The following is a 19,962-nucleotide window of genomic DNA, read 5'->3' as shown; positions in this document are numbered from 1 at the left end:
CTGGCTTGCTCATATTTCGCACAGTGCAGCAAAATATGTTTTATAGAATCGATGTCTTGAGCACACGAGCAAAGTCTGTCCTGGTAGGGAACTCCTCTCAACCTGCCATCCAACACTGCAGAAGGAAAGACGTTTAGTCTGGCTTTGGTGAATAACCTTTGATAATTTGGTACTGTCAGGTTTTTAATGTAAGGTGTTAACTTAAAGACATGCCCATATTGTACTCCTACTGCCAGCGGACTACAAACTGTGTGATCAAGATCATAAGTCACTGTGTGTATTATCCCATAATCTTTGCTTTAACGTCTTTAGGGTGCCTTCATAACCCAGGTAATAAAGTTGGGGGGGGGTGACAGACCAATAGAGGCGGCTTTTCTGGTCATGGTTTTCTGCCATTTGCTGACAAACTCCTCATTGGTCAAGTGTTGGTACAAACCCTTCCCTAGATCAAATACTGAAATACTGAGCCAATGTTTTAGGGCAGCCCACCATGCTTTGGTTGCAATTGGGCATTCACCAGCTTCTAACAGAAGTACAGAGTTGGGGACACAGTTGGGTACCTGCAGCAGAGATCGTAGAAATTTTGCCTGAAAGCCATCTAGCTTAGGCAGGTCTCCATTATGTCAGACATTTGCAGTGTACAGGAGTTGGGAAATGGATTTTGCGTTGAAAACCCTTAAGGCTGCTGGAACATATTTGCCGCCCTTTGTGAAAAGGAATCTGAGTATGGCTAGCTTTGTGATCTCCGCCTTTTGAAGGGAGGTTTGCCAGTGGTGCTTCCAAGATCCTGTATGATGGAATGGGAGCCATAGATAACTGAAGTATTTAATCTGTTCAAGGTTATGGCGGTCCAGCACCCATTTAGACCGGGAGAAGCTTCTTTCGAACACTAAAATTTTAGTTAATCACTAAGTTATCATTCACTGGTTTGTGGTTCTGTTATTCCGCATGCTTCAATGAGGGACCTCTTCTTTTACTTTATTATTATGCCATACAATACAACACAATACATTTAATATATAAAAAATTAGGAAACTCTTCAGAGCACCTGGGGATATATCTGTGACTTGATTTGTATTTACAGGTTAAGCATCCTTGTCCGTAGCCTTGCTGTTTAACCAGGATCATCTCAAAGACAATGTCTCTTCGCGCTTTCAGCAGTTTTTATTATTTGATATGTTACTTTATACTGTTTGGCATTCACAGTTTCAGCATACTCTTTTGTATTTTGCACAGAGATTGAAAAGTTAATATACATGTTTACAAGACTTTATACTTGAAATAACAAATATTCATTGAAATAACAACTATTCATACCAAGTAGGAGAGTTTCTGCTATGGGCATTACATTATCAGAGGAACAAAAGGATTTGGTGGCATTCTGTGCAAGTCATTCCCATCTATTATTTCCGCTTAAATGTGCTTAGGATTTTTGCCCTTAGACACAGGTTTTCAATGAAGTTGCTGTAGGAAATGTTTAAAACAGGAATAGCCAATGTGGTGCCTTTCACAAGCTCGTCTTTTGTTTCCCAATCTAATAACAAATTATACATTTTAGATAAAAGTTTTTCTTTGTTTTGTATAAGTTCTTTTTCAAATTGTGAACTTTGGTCCAAAAACCCATTTTTCCTATCTATTTTAAATATTTAATGTAACTGATGATATTGTAGCCAGTCTGTAACATGGCTTCTTACACTTTCCATTCATTTCAGTTTAAGTTCCCCCTCTGTGAAATGCAGCAATTCCCTGTAAAAACTGACCATTGTCTATCCATATTAACTTTCTTGATTGTAATAGCCTCAATAGGAGATAGCCATAAAGGTGTTTTCCTTTCCAGCAGATTTTTATATTTCTCCCAATCTCTATACAAATTCTTCCTTAGAATATGGTTCATAAAACTTTTATAGATTTTTGCCTTCCCATACCACAGACATGCATGCCAGCTGAATTTTAAATCATGGCCTTCTAAGTCCAGGAGGACCGCATTATCTAGTGTAATCCATTCTTTTAACCAGCACAAGCAGGCTGCCTCATAATACATTTGCACATGTGGCAGGGCAAAGCCTCCTCTTTCTTTTATGTCTATCATAATTTCATGTTTAATTCTTGGCTTTGCCAATGTGGTGCCTTTCACACGCTTTGTACTACAACTATGATCTCTGTCCACTGGTCATGCTGTTTGGGCCTGATGTGAGCTGCATCCCAAAATTTTAGGATGGTATCCCATTGGCTACCCCTGGTCGAAATAGCATGCCCTCCCCCTTTTAAATGCCTCTTGTAAACAGAATTTTCACAGCTTGTCATTCTTAAGTTTTAAAAAATCCCCTCAAATAATGATAGCAGGATGTTTTAAAAATCATGCCTCTATGCATATTTTTGTAAAGTTACTGTCCCATATCAGCAGTTCCCAGCCCCTGGCTGAACTGATGTGATGTCAAAAGAGATTTATGAATTTTTCAGATGCTGAGGGGGGTGGTTCAGCTGAAAATTAGTCCTGTTGCTGTGAAGGAAGCAGAAGCTGGCTGAAAATCTCAGAGTACCTGGGACCATGTATGACGTTCTCATGGACCACTTTTGACTATTTCTTCCACTTATGCTAACTTTATTTTCTGTGGTACATGCATCCCCCAATTTCACCCATTAGTCCACGTTAAGTGCATGGTGAATCCCATTTATTCTCTGCTGGCTTTCTTCCAACATAAGCCATCAGGGGGAAAATATATTGGTGGGCAGGGAGTTCAGATGACAGAATATTAATTCTAGAGCTAGATGAATAAAAAACATCCACCAGCCCATGCAATTGACTCAAGTTTGAGCTAGGGATAGTTGTCAAGGAACATTAAACTGCAATTTGTGATTTTTGTAAAGCTCTGTTGGGATAGTTTTCTGGAAACGTGTAGTTTTGTATGAAATAACATTGAGAAGACCATGCCACTTCCATTGTTTCTTTCTAATCTTCTGTGTTTGGGCTTTCCATAACACAGACTGGGCCTTCAATTTTTAAAAAAAATATCTTTCAAAGAGCAAAAAAATAAAATAAATGCATTGATTAAATATACATCTATATACATGCTATGCATAAAATGCCAAGACACATATTTCAGTTGGACACTAAACTACATTAAATAAAGAAGAAATTCAAGGAGAATGAGCCAATATTACGTGTGTTTTTTTAAAGTCCTAGAACAAAACCAAAATGCCTTGTAGTTGCAGCCTTCACATTTAGCTATTCTCGCAGGATGTTTGCATTGATAATTGCAATACTGGGTTCGTGTAGCATCCAACTTCTCTCCTCCAAAATTTTGTTGGTGAAGTTTAAAGAAACAAAAAACAAAACAAAACACCACTATTGGAACATACCTGCCCACAGTACTTGTAAGATCTGGTATATTACACAGGAAATCATGGTGACAACATCAGATAATGTAAACTTTTGCCAAACAACTGGCATAAATAAAGAGATAATTAGGCTTGCAGCTCAACCCAAAATATTTGTTCTGGGGTATCCATTTGTCTGTTCATGTCAGCGTGAGTTCCTTGCCTTCATAATATGGTAGTTTATGCCTTGTGGCACAGCGATCGGTCCTAAGCATTTATTTCTTGGGATGCCACGTCAAATAATACTTGTAGTGTGAATCCATTAACATAACAACAAGACTTAAAAGTTGGAAAATAATGCAGCACTGTGGAGGTAAACAATCTCTCTCGTAACTTTAAATGTCAGCATATAGGGGATACACATTCCTGCAGAGGGTGTGCAGTGCTTGGTGAATGGAAACGTTTCCTGTGAATCGACTGATACACACACACATTTCTATATACACATAATAGGCTAGCATTGGCTGCCATCTGCCCATGTGATTCTCCCCCCTTCCCCAGCACTACTGGCTGAGGAATGGTGATATCAAAGAATATCTATAAATACTGTTAACTCCTGGGGAGGAGGTCAGTTGTATAATGTTGCCAACCCGTCCCACTTGGGTGGAGAAAGCAAAAGATGGGTTTGGGTGGGAAGGAAATCTCCCACAGATCCCAGGCATTGTGTTCTGTATAGAGGTCAAGAAGGTAGGCTGCTTGAAGGAAGGGACGAAGGAAGGGAGGGAGGCGGCAGCCGGGCCCAAAAGGCACGGAACAGATGGCAATAAAAAAAACTTACACAGCACCTCCAGCTTTTTTAGACTTGCATATTATTGGGAGGTGCAGACTGGGTTTCATTTATTGGTTTTAAATAACCCACCATGGTTTCTGCATTGATTCCCTAATGTGTATAAATTTTGCACCATGTCAAATGTGCCATTTTTCTTGATGCTGACAGGATTTCGGGAGGCAGTGAAGTGCCTTCCTGAGTACATCCCTCACAGAACTAAAACCGAGTTCAAAACTGCCTGGGCTAAAAAAAAGGCACTTGATATTATGCCGTCGAAGAGTGTTTCTCCCTGTGATTTAAGTGCATGAAACCCCACCAAAGGCTTCCATTCGGCTCTTTTAAAAAGCCAGTTAAAGAATCCTTAGCCTGCAGAGCTGACGGACTTCATTTGCAGCAATTCCCATTGTGAAATGACGATTCGTTCTTTTCCGCTAAACCTGGCGAGGCGTTAGTCTGTGGGTGCTCGTCCTTCAGTTTCTGTGCATTGCTGCTGCTGGACTTGCTGCGACTCTGATCTGGGGTGGGCTGGATCGGCAGCGACGTGGTGGCGCTGGTCTTCACCAAGCAGCCACAGACGAGGCGGAAGAAAGCCCGGCGCATTTCTTTGCTTGCCAGGGTGTAGATGACGGGGTTCATGGCTGAATTGAGGACCGCTAAGGCAATGAACCCGTGCACCTCGTACAAAATGGGGCATTCTTTCACTTTGCAGGCCACGTCGACCAGCAACAAGATAAACAGCGGCGACCAGCAAGCGATGAAGACCCCGACCACAATCACAACTGTCCGAAGCAATGCCATGGACCTCTCCGAGTTGTTGTGGTTGGTGACGTTGCGGCTGCTGGACTTCACCAAGATATAGATCCGGGCGTAGAGGAGGACAATGGCCACCAAGATTGCTATAAAGATGGTGATGCAAAAGGCCACATACCTTTTGGAATAGAGCGGCAAAATAGTGGAACAGTCAGCTAAGTCCGCAACACAATTCCAGCCAAGGATTGGCAAGGCGCCCAGGGAAACTGAGATAAGCCAGCACGTTCCGATGAGCAAAAAGACCCTGTACTTCTTATTGGCATCGTATGGCCTCATTTTGATCATTGTCAAATGCCTCTCGATGGCGATCGCTAATAAGCTGAATGTGGAAGCCCCCAGAGCCACAAACATGCTGCCTTCTCGAATAAACCAAATCTGGGCAGACAAGGACAGGGTCTTGTTTCCTGACATCAAGATGTTTACTTTGTAAACTATCCCAGCCAGCAGATCACAGAGGGCCAGGTTGCCAATGAAAAAATACATGCGGTTGTGAAACTTGTTGTTTTTCCAGATGGCGATCAGCACCATCAGGTTCTCCAGGATGATGAAGCTGCAGACGATTAGAAGGATAATGGTCGTCAGGCTTTTTTCTTTTCCTCGGATGAGCTTCCCCGTGAAGTTGTAATGGCGGCGGATGAGAGGGTCCATCCCTTCAAATTCTTGGACAGACGGTTGAGTGCTCACCATATCCATGGCTCAGCTTTGGACTGATCCGCTTTTCAAATCAGGGAAGTTTTGATCCAATTAATTCCCACAAGGGGGAGCCCGCATCACACCTCTTAGAAGACGTCTTCGAAAAGGTCAGCTTCCGTACTGGTCGCATGTCAGCAGCCTGCCGTGCTTCCACCAAAACCTTTAAAACAGCAACAAATGACAACATATTAAATCACCTGACTTCATATTAAAAACAGCAAGCTCATACTTTCTGATAAAATGCAATAGAGAACAGATATGTGGGCTCTTGCGGATGTTTAGCTAATGAGATCGGCAGAGCAGATCTAGAAGCTCCCAGATACTTGGGGCTACCATCTTCTGCCACGTTTTTCTCTATCTCCACTCTCCAAATTTAATAACAAGTAAGACCACTGAGTTGATCCCCCATATTTTCAAACCATTGTCACCTGCAAATTATGTGCAACAGGAAAGGAGAGACACACACACTGTATGATGATCTGGACAAATGTCTCTCTTTATGGAAGAGAATGGGCTCCTATTCTGGTGGCAGCCCCACAGCTTTTGTCCCTAGCTTCATCACAAGCAACAACGTTAAATAGACCAATAACTTCACTTTCCAAATCTCTTCAAAATCACATTTAAACAAAATGAGGGAGGATGCCTATTTATTTATATTATTTGTACGCCGCCTCTCATTTCAAAAAATTGCCGAGGCTGCGGGTTAGCAAACGATAAAATGTCAACAGTCCAAAAGAAAATGGTGCAAGAAAAGTCATGGATTGTATCCAATGAAGTCATCTCATTAGTGCAAGGACTTCTGCCTGTACAGTGGGACTTCCTCTCCTCTCCTCCTGGCGCCCCTCCCCCCCAAAAATTCTGTTCTGGAGTTTCCCCTAACCTCCAGAACAGATCAGGGAGTGGGGATGGTCCCTCAGAGACCGAGAAGTAGAGAAAGTCTTGTTGCACCGGCAGAAGACTTTGCACTAATGGGAACAACTTTGTTGGGTACAATCCTGCATCAATAAAACAACAACAGGGAGGGCTATTTTCCAAAATGCACAATTGGATTGAAACTCAATCTTCTTTTGTAAAACCTAAGCAAATGAATGCAATGTGGAATGATTTCCTCTGCCTTTTACAAAAGCCCTGTCCTTTCTCTCTAGAGGAAAAAATGGGAGCAAAGTGGTTAAATTGCAAGTGAAAGATTTGTATTCAATAATATGTTATAACATCTAAAGGAAACCTTCTTTTGAACATTTTATAATCACTTGGTGTGTCTGTGATATAATGATAATAATAATGATAATAATGATAATGATGATGATGATGATGATGATAATAATAATAATAATAATAATAATAATTTATTATGTATACCCCACCCATCCAGCTGGGTTTCCCACTCTGGGCAGCTCCCATCCATATAAAAACCATATAAATTCAAACCAGCATTGCCTATAAATATCTTTATGAACTATTTCTCAAATCCTTCCATTCAGTCTGTTCCCTAAAACCAAACGTGGCCTCTGGCCCATGAAGGGTATGTAAGGAATGCTTGTCTATTCCAATTCAGAAGCTGCATTCAGAATGGGAGCAGGGAAAGAGTTAGTGGCGTGCATTGCATCCGTTCATCCTTCCCGCCTCCTGCACTGAATTTGGTATTCTGTCTGGGGTAAGGTATGCTTCGGAAATGTACAGTGGTACCTCGGGTTACATACGCTTCAGGTTACAGACTCTGCAAACCCAGAAAGAGTACCTCGGGTTAAGAACTTTGCTTCAGAATGAGAACAGCACGGCGGCAGCGGGAGGCCCCATTAGCTAAAGTGGTACCTCAGGTTAAGAACAGTTTCAGGTTAAGAACGGACCTCTGGAATGAATTAAGTTCTTAACCCGAGGTACCACTGTATTGCTCATCCTTGGTATTGCTGCAAGTTGGCTTCAGAGATGGGAGTATGGCACTCCTTCCTCTTCCATGGAATTTCTGGCCATAGTAACAGTGCCAGAGGCATGTGGGGGTGGGGGTGGGGAAGAAAGCCACTTACTTATATAAAAGTTAAATCTATCCCCTTGTGGCCAAGCTATCAAGAACCAAACTTCTCATTCTTCCGAACTCTGTTTGTCACATTAAGGTGCCCTTTAAACTTTCCTAGAACCCAAAAGGAAGGCATATTTCTCATGGCATTCCTGTAATGTTTAAAGACTGGCAACCGGACAGGCAGGGCAAATCACAGGCATTTTTGTCCATGGAATTCGCATCCGTTCCCATGGCTTCAATTCAGTGGGTACCGATCTCACACTGACCAGCTTTGCATGTTTAGCCTTTAAACCAGAGTGGGGAACCTGTGGCCCTCCATATGTTACTGGGCTACAGCTCCCATAATTCCTGACCACTGGCCATGCTGGCAGGGGCTGATGGGAGTTGGAGTCCTGCAACAAGGGAATGCTATGTGATCATTGATAACACCTTTTCACCATAGAAAAGCAAAGAATCAACATCCATTGGGAACACACCGCAGAAATATTAGATGCAGAGGATTCTTTTTTCAAAGTCACAGTAATATTAGAATTGCTACATATACCACCAAAAATAATGCTTCCGTCAGCTTGTCTATTATTTTGCTGAGCAAAATTTTTGCCACCTTGTTGTTCTGTCAAAAAAAATTATGCAGGGGCTGAAGAATGAATAAGCAACGGAGATTTAGTGTGATGTAGTGAACAGCAGGTTGGGGTCAGATGAGGGAGATCTCTAAAGCTCACTGGATGTGTCTCTCAGCCTAACCTACTTATGTATGGATACAAGTTGAATCTTGAGATCTGTGGACATCTCTCATACACATAATTTCTCCAATCCTCATTTTATCTCCACAGCCACCCTATGAAGTCATTTTCCTTATTTGGCCAAAGTGGGTGAAATTTTAAGACACAGGTGCTCCTCCGGAGATTGACAAATTGTAGACAAATAGGTCCAAGGGCTTTTTGTGGAAGAAGGAAAATCCCTGGGGGGGGGAGCAAGGGATTGTCTCTTGATCACACCCACAATGTACATTTGAAGCACTCCTATAATGCAGGTGGCGCTGTGGGTTAAACCACAGAGCCTAGGACTTGCCGATCAGAAGGTTGGCGGTTCGAATCCTGGCGATGGAGTGAGCTCCCGCTGCTCGGTCCCTGCTCCTGCCAAACTAGCAGTTCGAAAGCACGTCAAAGTGCAAGTGGATAAATAGGTACCACTCCAGCGGGAAGGTAAACGGCATTTCCATGCGCTGCTCTTGTTCGCCAGAAGTGGCTTAGTCATGCTGGCCACATGACCTGGAAGCTGTATGCTAGCTCCCTCGGCCAATAAAGCGAGATGAGTGCAGCAACCCCAGAGTCGGTCACGACTGGACCTAATGGTCAGGGGTCCCTTTACCTTTACTTTACCACTGTAAATCAGGCAATATTTTGCAGAGCTCATTGCCCTATGGAAACACATAGATGTAGGAAAATATAGAGCTGTAAGGTACAAAATGCAGTGACACAAGGCATTGCAGGACCCTTGTCCAACTTGGGGAGGGGGTTATTAACATCACACTTTGACTCAGAATGAGGGAAAGATCCCTGGATCACCTTGATCCACCCCATTATTTGCCCTCCCCACACAAAGCTGATGCAAACCAAGAGCTCTTAGAAGGAAAAGTGAGATAAAAAATGGAATAAATAATAAAAGTTACTCATGTACAAAATATTAACTGTGCAGTCCAATGGCAGAATGACCATTCACCAGAGTCATGCTAAATTATACAGTCCCATTGATAAGCTGGTTCTTTGTCAGGTGAACACAACAGGAGCAAGTCTCACATCTCTCCGGTGCTATAATACTCCACATAGCAACACAGAAACTTAAACAAATAAAAGACACACGAAACGTTATTTCAGCTTTCCTCTTTTTGTGTGTGGGTGGCCGTGAGCAGAAATCGTCAGACCAGAGAAAAGCAAGCACATCTAAAGTGAAAAAGCAAACATCGTATATATTTTATGTAAGAGTTCTTCAGTGGTGAGTTATTGTGCATAATCTGTCAAGTTCCCATCAGTGGCATCAATGTCTAGGACAGGACTTGGCTTTTTATGCTCTCTGTGTGTCTGCTCTGCATAGCTTTGTGACTGCAAATGCAATCTAGAGAACAAAATGCCGTTTCTTAGAAAACGCATGCATATTTTAAGCCGACCGCTATTTGTCTTGGCTTCTATGAAATGTGATTTTGTCATTCTTTTAGAATATAACTCTCACATATGTTATCAGCTGATTTCAATTGTGGTTTTAGCCAAGCTAATGTAAGTCATAAGTGCTTCCTTTTCATTCTCTTCAATCTTTCTAATCGCTGGCCAGTTCCCAAGGTGTGCCTGGCTGCTGGGACCAGCCCTGAGAGGGAGCCGCAAATCCAGCCCCCAAAGTCAAGTTAGATATTATCCAAGGCTACTTTAGCACCTGAGACAGAAAAAGCACTGTCCCTTGCAGTAAAAAAATAACATGGGAATAAATTAAGTAGCCAATTTAGTTACCCCTTCATGACACTCAGTATTGGCTCCCCACAAAGACTTATGCAAATTGTAGTTTTAAAAAAAGGTGCTTAGATTTGTTTAAAGACCCCTGTTCTCCTCACAAATCTACAATTCAGAGTGGCTTAGCAATAAATCTCTCTTCCCAGGGAACTCTGGGAGTTGTAGTTCTGTGAGGGAAACAGGGGTCTCCTCTAACAACTTTCAGTGCCATTTACAAACTACAGATCCCAGGATTCTTTGGGGGAAAGCCATGACTGTTTAAAGTGATAAAAGAGTACAGTGGTACTGGTTCATAGGCGCCGACTCCATGGGGCCTGAGGGGGCCCGAGCCCCCTCAAAAATTCGTTTGGGGGGGCTCTGCCCCCCCAATAATTTAAGAAAATTATTAGGCACCTTGCCAAAAACCGCGCCGGGGACTCCGGCGCGCGCCTCCCAAAGTGACCGGGAGCTCCTGAGAAGGGGCGGGCAGGTCGGTCAGTCAGAGGAAGACCCCCAGTGGCGGGACTTTAGAAAGGAATGGAGCCGCGGGGCCGAGGAACGGCGTATTCGTCGTCGGCGAGGGACCGGGGTGAGGGGAGAATGGAGGGGACGGGAGTTCCCGCCGCCGGAGCGGGGCTTTTTTTCTGGGTTTGGCTAAGGTGACGTTGGTAGGAGGGGGTGGCCGCCTCCCGGCGCGAAGCCTGGGGAGGGCACGCCGGTTCTTGCATGCAAAAGCACCACTGCCATCCTGCCGCCAGTATGGACCCCGGTATGGGCCCCCCAATATTTTTTATAAGTCGGCGCCCCTGCTTGGGTTAAGTACTTAATTCGTTCCGAAGTTCCGTTCTTAACCTGAAACTGTTCTTAACCTGAAGCACCACTTTAGCTAATGGGGCCTCCTGCTGCTGCCACGCCGCCGGAGCACGATTTCTGTTCTCATCCTGAAGCAAAGTTCTTAACCTGAAGCACTATTTCTGGGTTAGCGGAAGCTGTAACCTGAAGTGTATGTAACCTGAAGCGTATGTAACCCAAGGTACCACTGTACTTTAAATGTAAGCTATTTTGGAGGTGTGGTGTTGTTGTTTTTACAATGAAGTGGTGTATATATTTTATGAAAATAAAAACAAACAAACAAACAAACAAACCAGGTATGTCCTCAAAATCAGCTCCTAGAGGTGATGGCTTCATTTTACCTAATGGTAGGTCTCACTCTGATGGTTGCAGTGACCTAGACATCCAAAGGTCTTTTCAGAACAAAGAATGACAGTTATATCTTATATTCATAAAGCTCCCAGTGGATTAATCTAGAGCAGTTCTGAGGTCCACAACTGTTTAGCCAGACCTCCTTAGAAGTCCATCAATGTGCAGGAAAACCTTTATCCTACAGCCCTAAGTCATTCTTATTTCTCGAATTGCCTTCTAGCTCTTGTTACCGTATTTTTCGCCCCATAGGACGCACTTTTCCCCCTCCAAAAATGAAGGGGAAATGTGTGTGCGTCCTATGGGGCGAATGCAGGCTTTCACTGAAGCCTGGAGAGCGAGAGGCATCGGTGCGCACCGACCCCTCTCGCTCTTCAGGCTTCAGGAAGCTATCCGCAAGCCTTGCAAGCCCGGTGGGAGTTCCCTCGGGCTCACAAGGCTTGCGGGCAGCAGCCTGCAGCCCCCGCGAGTGTCTGCAAGCCTTGCGCCCCCGGCAGGAGGGCCAGCCGAGCGCGCGAGGCTTGGGGCGGCAGCCTGTCGCCTGAAGCACGGGGAGCCCTCTGGAGGGTGCCCCGAGCTTCGGGCAGGTGAGCGCAAGGCTTGGGGTGGCAGCCAGGGTGAGGGGGGGGAATATTTTTTTTTTATTCATTTTCCCCCAAAAAAACGAGGTGTGTCCTATGGGCCGGTGCGCCCTATAGGACGAAAAATATGGTATGTCGAGAGATAAATCTAAAATCCCAGGAACTGATACCAACAACCCTACCTTTCAAGTTATCTGATTTATAGGAGCCTGGGAATTTTTACCATGGCACATAAGATAACAGACTGATGATAAAAATTACACTGAAAAGAAAAACCTGAGCTTATGTTGAAAAGAAATGTCCCAGGAACTAGCCCCTTAGCAAGAAGAAGAAAGGGAATTGGTGGTGAATAAAGCTGAGCCATAGCTAAAAGAAAAAAATAAAATGGTGCCAATGGACGCTCGGGTTGCAAACGTGATCCGTGCAGGATGCGCATTCGCAACCCACAGCTGCGCACCTGTGCAAACCCGGGTTGCGATTCGGTGCTTTTGCGCATGTGCAAAGTGCGATTTAGTGCATCTGTGCATGTGCAGCCGCCGAAACCCAGAAGTAACCCGTTCGGGTACTTCTGGGTTTCGGCGGTCCATAACCCCAAAAAACGCAACCTGAAGCGTCTGTAACCTGAGGCATGACTGTACTGATGTTTGGAAGACTTTAATTCCTCACATAATTTCAAAAGTATAATGGCCGTGGTCCAGTTCGGCCAAAACACAACATCATTTGATGTCCAGTGAAGCTAGAAAGAGGACAAACATCAGCAGCAGCACACAGCTGGACCATCTGTGGTACTCCAGAACTGAATTTTGGGCAGTCTCAGTAGAGTATGCTTATTTGTTAGCTGTCAGACACCTGCTGGTGAGTCTAGATAGAACTGTGTGGTAAACCAAAATAATGAACAGACAGAGTTTGTGGCGAGGAAGTGGTTTGCTGCTGTTGCCAGGGCAACTCCTCTAGCCGGCAGGAATCTACTGCAATACCCATAAAAGTAATACATTTCCATTGAAGACTCAGGCCCCTTCCAGACATCCAGCTCATTGAGCATTCATTCTGATTTGTTGCATTAAGCTTACATGGATGCTAGATTATACCCAGTTCCTGTGGAGCATCCGTTCTGATCTGTTTGCGGAACGGTTATATGACATCCATCCTGCATTCACTGTGCTTTGCTTGCAGGCTCCTTGCATGTCTTCCTCCTTACTTACTTGTTCGCCCTACACTTTTCAATACATTTCTCCATCACTTTCCAAACCTCAGAAAGTCTGGGGCTTTTTTTGTGGGGGTGGGGGGAGGGTTGTTTGCGCTAGGGCGACAGAGCCCTTTAATCCACTTTAAAATCCGCAAACTGAAAGTTCCAGTATGCACTTGAATCCCTGCCACAAAATTCAGACAGTCTGAGCTTTCCAAACGGTGTGTCATGACACATTAGTGTGTCGGTTGCAGTGTGTAGGTGTGTCGTGCGAACCCTCCCCACACTCCTCCCAGGATTGCAAAGGGGTTAGTTTAACCTCTGGTTTGCTGGTAAAACTGAATTACTGCGTTGCAAAATTAGGCATGTGTCAGGGACTGGGCAGAGGAGGGATGGGGAAGACTGCCTCCTCAGCCTGACTCTTCTAGAGAAGAAGGAGACAGTTCAGAATTACAACAGGGGTTCGAGGGAGGTCACAGCTCAGAGGCAGATAAGGGGGAAAGCTGGGAAATAATGGGGGAGGGGGTGGGGGGGAGGAAGAAGAAGAAGAAGAAGCACCAGGGAAGAAGAAGAAGAAGAAGAAGAAGAAAGAAGAAGGAAGAAGAAGGAAGAAGAAGGAAGAAGAAGAAGAAGAAGAAGAAGAAGAAGAAGAAGAAGAAGAAGAAGAAGAAGAAGAAGAGGAGAGACAGCTGATGGACTCAGTGCCAGCGCGGTGTAGTGGTTAAGAGTGGTGGACTCGTAATCTGGTGAATTAGGTTTGCTTCCCCACTCCTCCACATGCAGCTGCTGGGTGACCTTGGGCTAGTCACATTTCTCTGAAGTCTCTCAGCCTCACTCACCTCACAGAGTGTTTGTTGTGGGGGAGGAAGGGAAAGGAGATTGTTAGCCACTTTGAGACTCCTTCGGGTAGTGATAAAGCGGGATATCAAATCCAAACTCTTCAGTGTCTTTATAAAGCATTCCAGACCCCCCTCTCCCAGAACACGGCAAGCCTTGAAAGTAGGAGAGCAAAGAGCTCAAAGGCAGAGGGCACACCTCAGCATCCATAGTGATGACGCATGAAGGGAGAGAGGGAGGGGGTGGAGACGTCATTACTCCAAGCGGTTGCATTTCCAAGCCTCTCTCTGTGAATATTGAATAAAAAAGCATTGGTAAGAACTTCCCTTGTCTTATTCGTTCCTGGCAACCTGCCAGGGGTGTGGGGATCCTCTGACGCCTGACAGCATATCTAAGAAGTGTGTCACCAACATGCAAAGTTTGGGAAGCTGTGCCTTAGGCGATGATACATATGATGGCTCTGACAGGCCAATGCATAACTGGTGTCCATTTGAAGCAGTGGCACCAACTCCAGGGAACCTCAAAAAAATTGCTGTGGCCGCTCATCCTCCACCCCCTGCCACTGCCACCACACGCAGCACCCTGCCACCGCCCACCTGACCTCTGGCTCTCCAGTGCCACTGCAGCGACTGGGCCCGGGCCTGCCCACCATTAAAATGGCAATGTCCATCAACTTTGGGGTCCCTGCCCCCACAAATATTTTATTGGAGGGGGGCAGCAAAGGGGCCTGGGTCCCTAAGAGTTGGATGTTATGTATGCAAGTAAGGCTCCTTTCCTAGGGATGTGAACCCTCATCTATCCAAGCATCCTTCCCCATGGAGGAACCCTAGGCATGCACATCTAAGGCTGCCATATTTTGAAGAGCAAAACAAGAGGACACATTTGCCAACTTCTGCTTTTAACTATGGATCACTATGACGACTCTACCCATGAAAAAGAGGACACATAATAGCCCTCCCACTGCTCTCAAGCTGAGAACTGATCACCCACTGGTCAATGTTTGGTTGGCATCTTTTTCTTTATTTATCTGGACAACTCTGGGGTTGAGGCACTCATCTCGCTTTATTGGCCGAGGGAGCCAGCAGACAGCTTCCGGGTCATGTGGCCAGCATGACTAAGCCGCTTCTGGTGAACCAGAGCAGTGCCCGGAAACGCCCTTTACCTTCCCGCCAGAGTGGTACCTATTTATCTACTTGCACTTAGATGTGCTTTTGAACTGCTAGGTGGGCAGGAGCAGGGACCGAGCAACGGGAGCTCACCCCGTCGTGGGAATTTGAACCGCCAACCTTCTGATCGGCAAGTCGTAGGCTCTGTGGTTTAACCCACAGTGCCACCCACGTCCCTTTTTTGACAAAGTAATAATTAGAAATAAATAAGAATAAAAATGTGCACCCCACCACCGAGACCATTCCATTGTAACTATCCAACCTCCCAAAATTACAACACCTCTTGCAATAGTTTGACCCCTTTCCTTTTTAACAGTACAAATTCTACAAACACCCTCCATATCTCCTCAAAATCATTTCTCCTGCGTATTCCCCGTCTTGCCTTAATGGCACATATTAATTTATCATTAATAGCTATATCCCACACCTCTTTATACCATTCTTCCATTTTATATTCTGCTTGCCCCTTCCACTTCCTGGCTATAATAATTTGTGCAGCTGTCAATAAATTTGTGAGCAAGTCCTTCCTAGCCTGCAAACCTTCCACCCCATCGTAAATTGATAATAATGCTACCTCTGGACTTTCGGTCAGCTTTAACCCAGTGATTTCTGTTACCTCCTTAAATACCCTTTGGTCGGCATCTAATGGGTGAGGCTAGCCATTGTTTTCTTGGAGGTGGCTTACACCTCTGATCCCACGAGTACTGGGGGACCCTGAAGTCCCCCTTTGTTTTATTTAATTAGTTCCCATGAGTAGGCATGATGGAGAAGGAACATGTGTGGGTTATGAACATAACAGGAAGCTGTGGTCCTGCAGATGTTGTTAACATGCAGCCCCATAAAGCCCCAACCAGTATGGCTAGCGTAGCCAGTGGTCAGGGATGATGGGAGGTGTAGGCAACAATTTGGAGGGCCACAGTCTCCCCACCCCTAACTGAACACAACATTCTCAGGGAACCCAACATTAATATATATATATATATAATTATTATTATTAAATTTTCTGTTTTACAATTTAAAGCACTAATTTATACATCCTTAAGCTATCAATGACTTCCCTTCTTCTCTTTCCATGGTTCATTTTACATATTATAAATCCCTGTATATTTTACAGAAACTATACCATTCAGTATCCCATTATTACATACATCATAACTTATTTACATTGCTGAATTTATCTTAATGCTGCCAGTGTTTTTAGCTGTACACAATTATTTCCCATATATTCAATAAACGTTTTCCAATATACTCTAAACATATGTTTTTCTTGTTCTCTTATTCTATATGTTAGGTCTGCAAGTTGTGCATATTCTGTCAACTTAAGTTGCCACTCTTCTTTGGTTGGGACCTCGCTCGTTTTCCATTTTTGGGCCGCAGTAGTAGCATACATAAATAGTCTTTTTTGACGCCTGGGAATTTCCCTCTGAATTATCCCCAACAAAAAGGACTCTTTTTTTGGAAAGGTACTTTTAAACATTTTTTTCGATTCATTATATATCATTTCCCAGTACTCTTTACACCACATATGAAAGAACGTTCCCTCAATCTTTTTGCATCTCCAAGAACCCAACATTACTTTTCAGAGGTTCTCCAGAAAGCCATAAAATTACAGAAGGTTTGAGAGTTAAACCACAGCAATCAATTCCTGTGCTGGGATAATACTAGAATGAATGGGTGGGCAGTTGGGAACATGGAAACGTAGCTTGATACATTCAGGTTTCACATCACAGCTGGGTTTTATGACTGTGAATGTGTCTTGTGCACACTGGTAATTTGAATCAATACTGAGACTTGGTGAGAACTTGGTGAACCACTATACTTTGCAGGTTTTAGGGGCCAGCCAAAGGGAACCCCTACCAAAATGAAATTGGGGGAGGGAGATGGTTGAGTGCAGTGCTCCCTTTCCTCTACAACAATAATGTGAGCTGCGGAGAAATTTAAAACGCAGGAGACTGCACCAGAACAGAAAGGCCCATCATGTCTGTAGCCTAAGTACTTTGGGGTGTTGTTTGGCACATTTGTGGACATTGGCAACAGAGAGCTCAGATCCTTTCATCTAGCGCTAGTTCCTGAGCCATAGCTAAAATAAGATAGAACACTAATTTGAAAGGACACCCCTTATTTAAGGAGACCGTCTCATACTCTAAAACACCACAATCCCATAACATGCAATGGGCAGCCTTTATTTCCATACTTTACACTCCCAGAGACCATAATGGGTGTTCTCAATTTCAGATGCCACAGTTCCACCACGAGCTCTTACTTTGGAAATCTTGGCTAGTCTGAAACTCTAGAAATTGCTTTATTCTTCTCCTCTGGTTCAGATTCCTCACTCCCAACTGTCCCTTATTATCAGGGCCATTTCTTATTACTATTTTGTTAACACACGGAAGTAATCGTGAACTGACCTTTTCCTGGTTGATTTACTGGTTGACATTAACCTGGAAGTGCAAAAGAGAGTCAGGCTTTGGGGCACTTCCTGTAACATACACAATGGTCCTCTGGACAAGTGGGGTGTGGCTGTTTCATAGAATTATAGAATCGAAGAATTGTAATAATAATAAGGATTGTAGAGTTGGAAGGGACTCAATGGGTCACCTATGATGCAGGAATCACAGCCAATCACAGTTTAAATCAGAGCTTTCCAAACTTTTCATTTACAGATAGGTAGCAGTGTTGGTCTGCCATAGTCAAAATAAAAAAATTCCTTCCAGTAGCACCTTAAAGACCAACTAAGTTAGTTCTTGGTATGAGCTTTCGTGTGCATGCACACTTCTTCAGATACACTGAAACAGAAGTTGCCAGATCCTTTTATATAGTGAGAAGGTGTGGAGGGGTATTACTCAGAAGGGTGGTGGGAATGGGAGATTGGCAGATAGCTGAGATGAGCCTATTCCCACCACCCTTCTGAGTAATACCCCTCCACACCTTCTCACTATATAGAAGGATCTGGCAACTTCTGTTTCAGTGTATCTGAAGAAGTGTGCATGCACACGAAAGCTCATACCAAGAACTAACTTAGTTGGTCTTTAAGGTGCTACTGGAAGGAATTTTTTTATTCAAACTTTTCATGTCGGTGACACACTTTTCCTAGACATGCATAATTTTGCAACACAGTAATTCAGTTTTACTAGCAAACCTGAGGTTAAACTAACCCCTTTCCAGCCCCGGGAGGAGCACAGGGAGCTTTCTTACGACACACCCACACACTGCAGCCGACACACAGTTTGGAATGCTCTGGTTTAAATGATCCCACAGTGTAAATAATCAATGAGAGCCTTTTCATCTCATGTTCTGTCTTCATTGCTGCTATGTTTCCCCAAAAGCCAGCCCCATGTTCAGTTCACCTACATGTCTAATTCCCAAGCCATATGGTGAGGGCACTGATCTCTGCCAACCGAAACCTCAGGATGGAGACCAGGGTTGTGTACACAAATGCATGTTGAGCCAGCAACATGTACAAAAAAGACCATCAAGAATAGCTAGGGGTGGCCACAGCCACCAAGTGGCACTCATATACCCTTTAGGAGTGAGTAATAATCATAGAATCATAGTTGAAAGGGACACGGGTCATCTAGTCAACGCTCCTTCAATGCAGGAATATTTTGCCCAACATGGGGCTCAAATCCACAACCCTGAGATTTAGAGTCTCGTGCTCTACCAAACTCGGTGCTAGTTTCACTTCTCGTTGTGGTTCGACATCCCAATACACAAAAGCTCTGGGCAAACCTCGTCGGGCAAGAACTTTGCAGGAAGCCAGTTCTTCCCGCACCCTTTTTAACAGCGCGATTCTTCAGCATCCCAAGTAATTTGGAGACCCATCAGTCACCATCCCCGTTGCTTTCAGTGGCGAAGTCTTCCAAGACAAACAGCTTTGCGGCCAAAGAGACACACGCGCGCGCACATGCAACTCAACATTTACGAGTCAAATGAACAAACTGAGCAGAAGCAGCAGAAAGCAGGTGAGGAAAAGTTTTAGATGAGGCCCCTGCTTTCTCTCCCTTTGTAGTTTCTTATTATAACTACAGTATCATCAACGCACCACCACCGCCAGTTAAGTCTCCCAGCAGTTGACGATGGTGGGAATCCAGAGGCATCTTCTCTCTCCGGGATGCGCTGCAAACTTTTACAGACTCCTGAGGCAAAATGGTAATACAAACCACGCTGCGGGAAAAGGATGGCCAGTCCTTGTCACATCGCAGGAGCGCAATGCTGAGCTAACCATTTCCCCCCTCTAGATCCCTAGGATTCACGATCCCCCCCCCCCAAAAAAAAATCCCGTTCCCCAACCGGTTCGCACTAATTCGGATGACAGAACACGGCACCCCAAGCGTCAGCCGAGAGTCCCCTGGCGTTCCATCCCCAAGCGGGTCACACTAATTCGGATTACAGACCGCTGCCGTGTAAACGGCACCCCAAACTTCGCGGAGTCTCCCGGCGTTCCATCCCGCGCGCCTCCGCTCACCTCGCTCCGACGCGGCTCCCTGCCCGGCGCGCCACATCCTGGGACGTTCGGAGCGCCTTATATACCCGGAGTCCGGCGCTCTTTCCGGCCGATCGTCCCCTTTCCCCCTTCCCGGCTGTCGGCCAGAGCGTGGATCCAATTGATCCCGCGGGCGCTGCGCTGTTGGAGAGCCCGCCGTCCCGTGCAAGCGCGGCCAACTTCCCCGCCAGCCTGCGAGGAGATGCTGAAGCTGCTGCTGCTGCCGCCGCCGCCCGCCCCCTCCTCGGGCTCCTCCCTCGCGAGGTCGCCCCCGCTCCATGTCCTGTTTCACACACCCCATCCCGGCCCTTTCTGCTCCCTGCTGCGCTCCGTCTACATTCCTTCTCCGGCCAGCCTCCCCT

General features: G+C 45.0%; 1 protein-coding gene across 3 annotated transcripts; it reads right to left on the bottom strand.

The window, feature by feature from the left end:
* Positions 1-962: 962 nt before the first annotated feature.
* On the bottom strand, positions 963-19,903 carry S1PR3 (sphingosine-1-phosphate receptor 3). Of its 3 annotated transcripts, none has more exons than XM_083465013.1 (2): positions 19,583-19,903; positions 963-5,810 (listed from the first exon to the last, which is right to left on the bottom strand). In XM_083465013.1, the coding sequence occupies exon 2, from the start codon at positions 5,648-5,650 to the stop codon at positions 4,532-4,534; it is 1,119 nt and encodes a 372-aa protein (XP_083321139.1). In that variant the 5' UTR covers positions 5,651-5,810; positions 19,583-19,903; the 3' UTR covers positions 963-4,531. The 3 variants fall into 3 exon arrangements, with proteins under 3 accessions (XP_083321139.1, XP_083321140.1, XP_083321141.1); XM_083465014.1 differs by lacking the exon at positions 19,583-19,903 and adding an exon at positions 19,512-19,568; XM_083465015.1 differs by lacking the exon at positions 19,583-19,903 and adding an exon at positions 14,150-14,284.
* Positions 19,904-19,962: the final 59 nt, after the last annotated feature.

The sequence above is a fragment of the Podarcis liolepis genome, assembly GCF_965112155.1.
Source record: "Podarcis liolepis genome assembly, chromosome: 11".
Classification (NCBI taxonomy): Eukaryota; Metazoa; Chordata; class Lepidosauria; order Squamata; family Lacertidae; genus Podarcis; species Podarcis liolepis.
Note: the sequence above shows the minus strand (reverse complement) of the source record. Positions and strands in the feature narration are given on the sequence as shown.

Excerpts from the sequence above, each read along its gene's own strand:
- S1PR3 (XM_083465013.1), bottom strand. The coding sequence starts at position 5,650 with ATGGATATGGTGAGCACTCAACCGTCTGTCCAAGAATTTGAAGGGATG.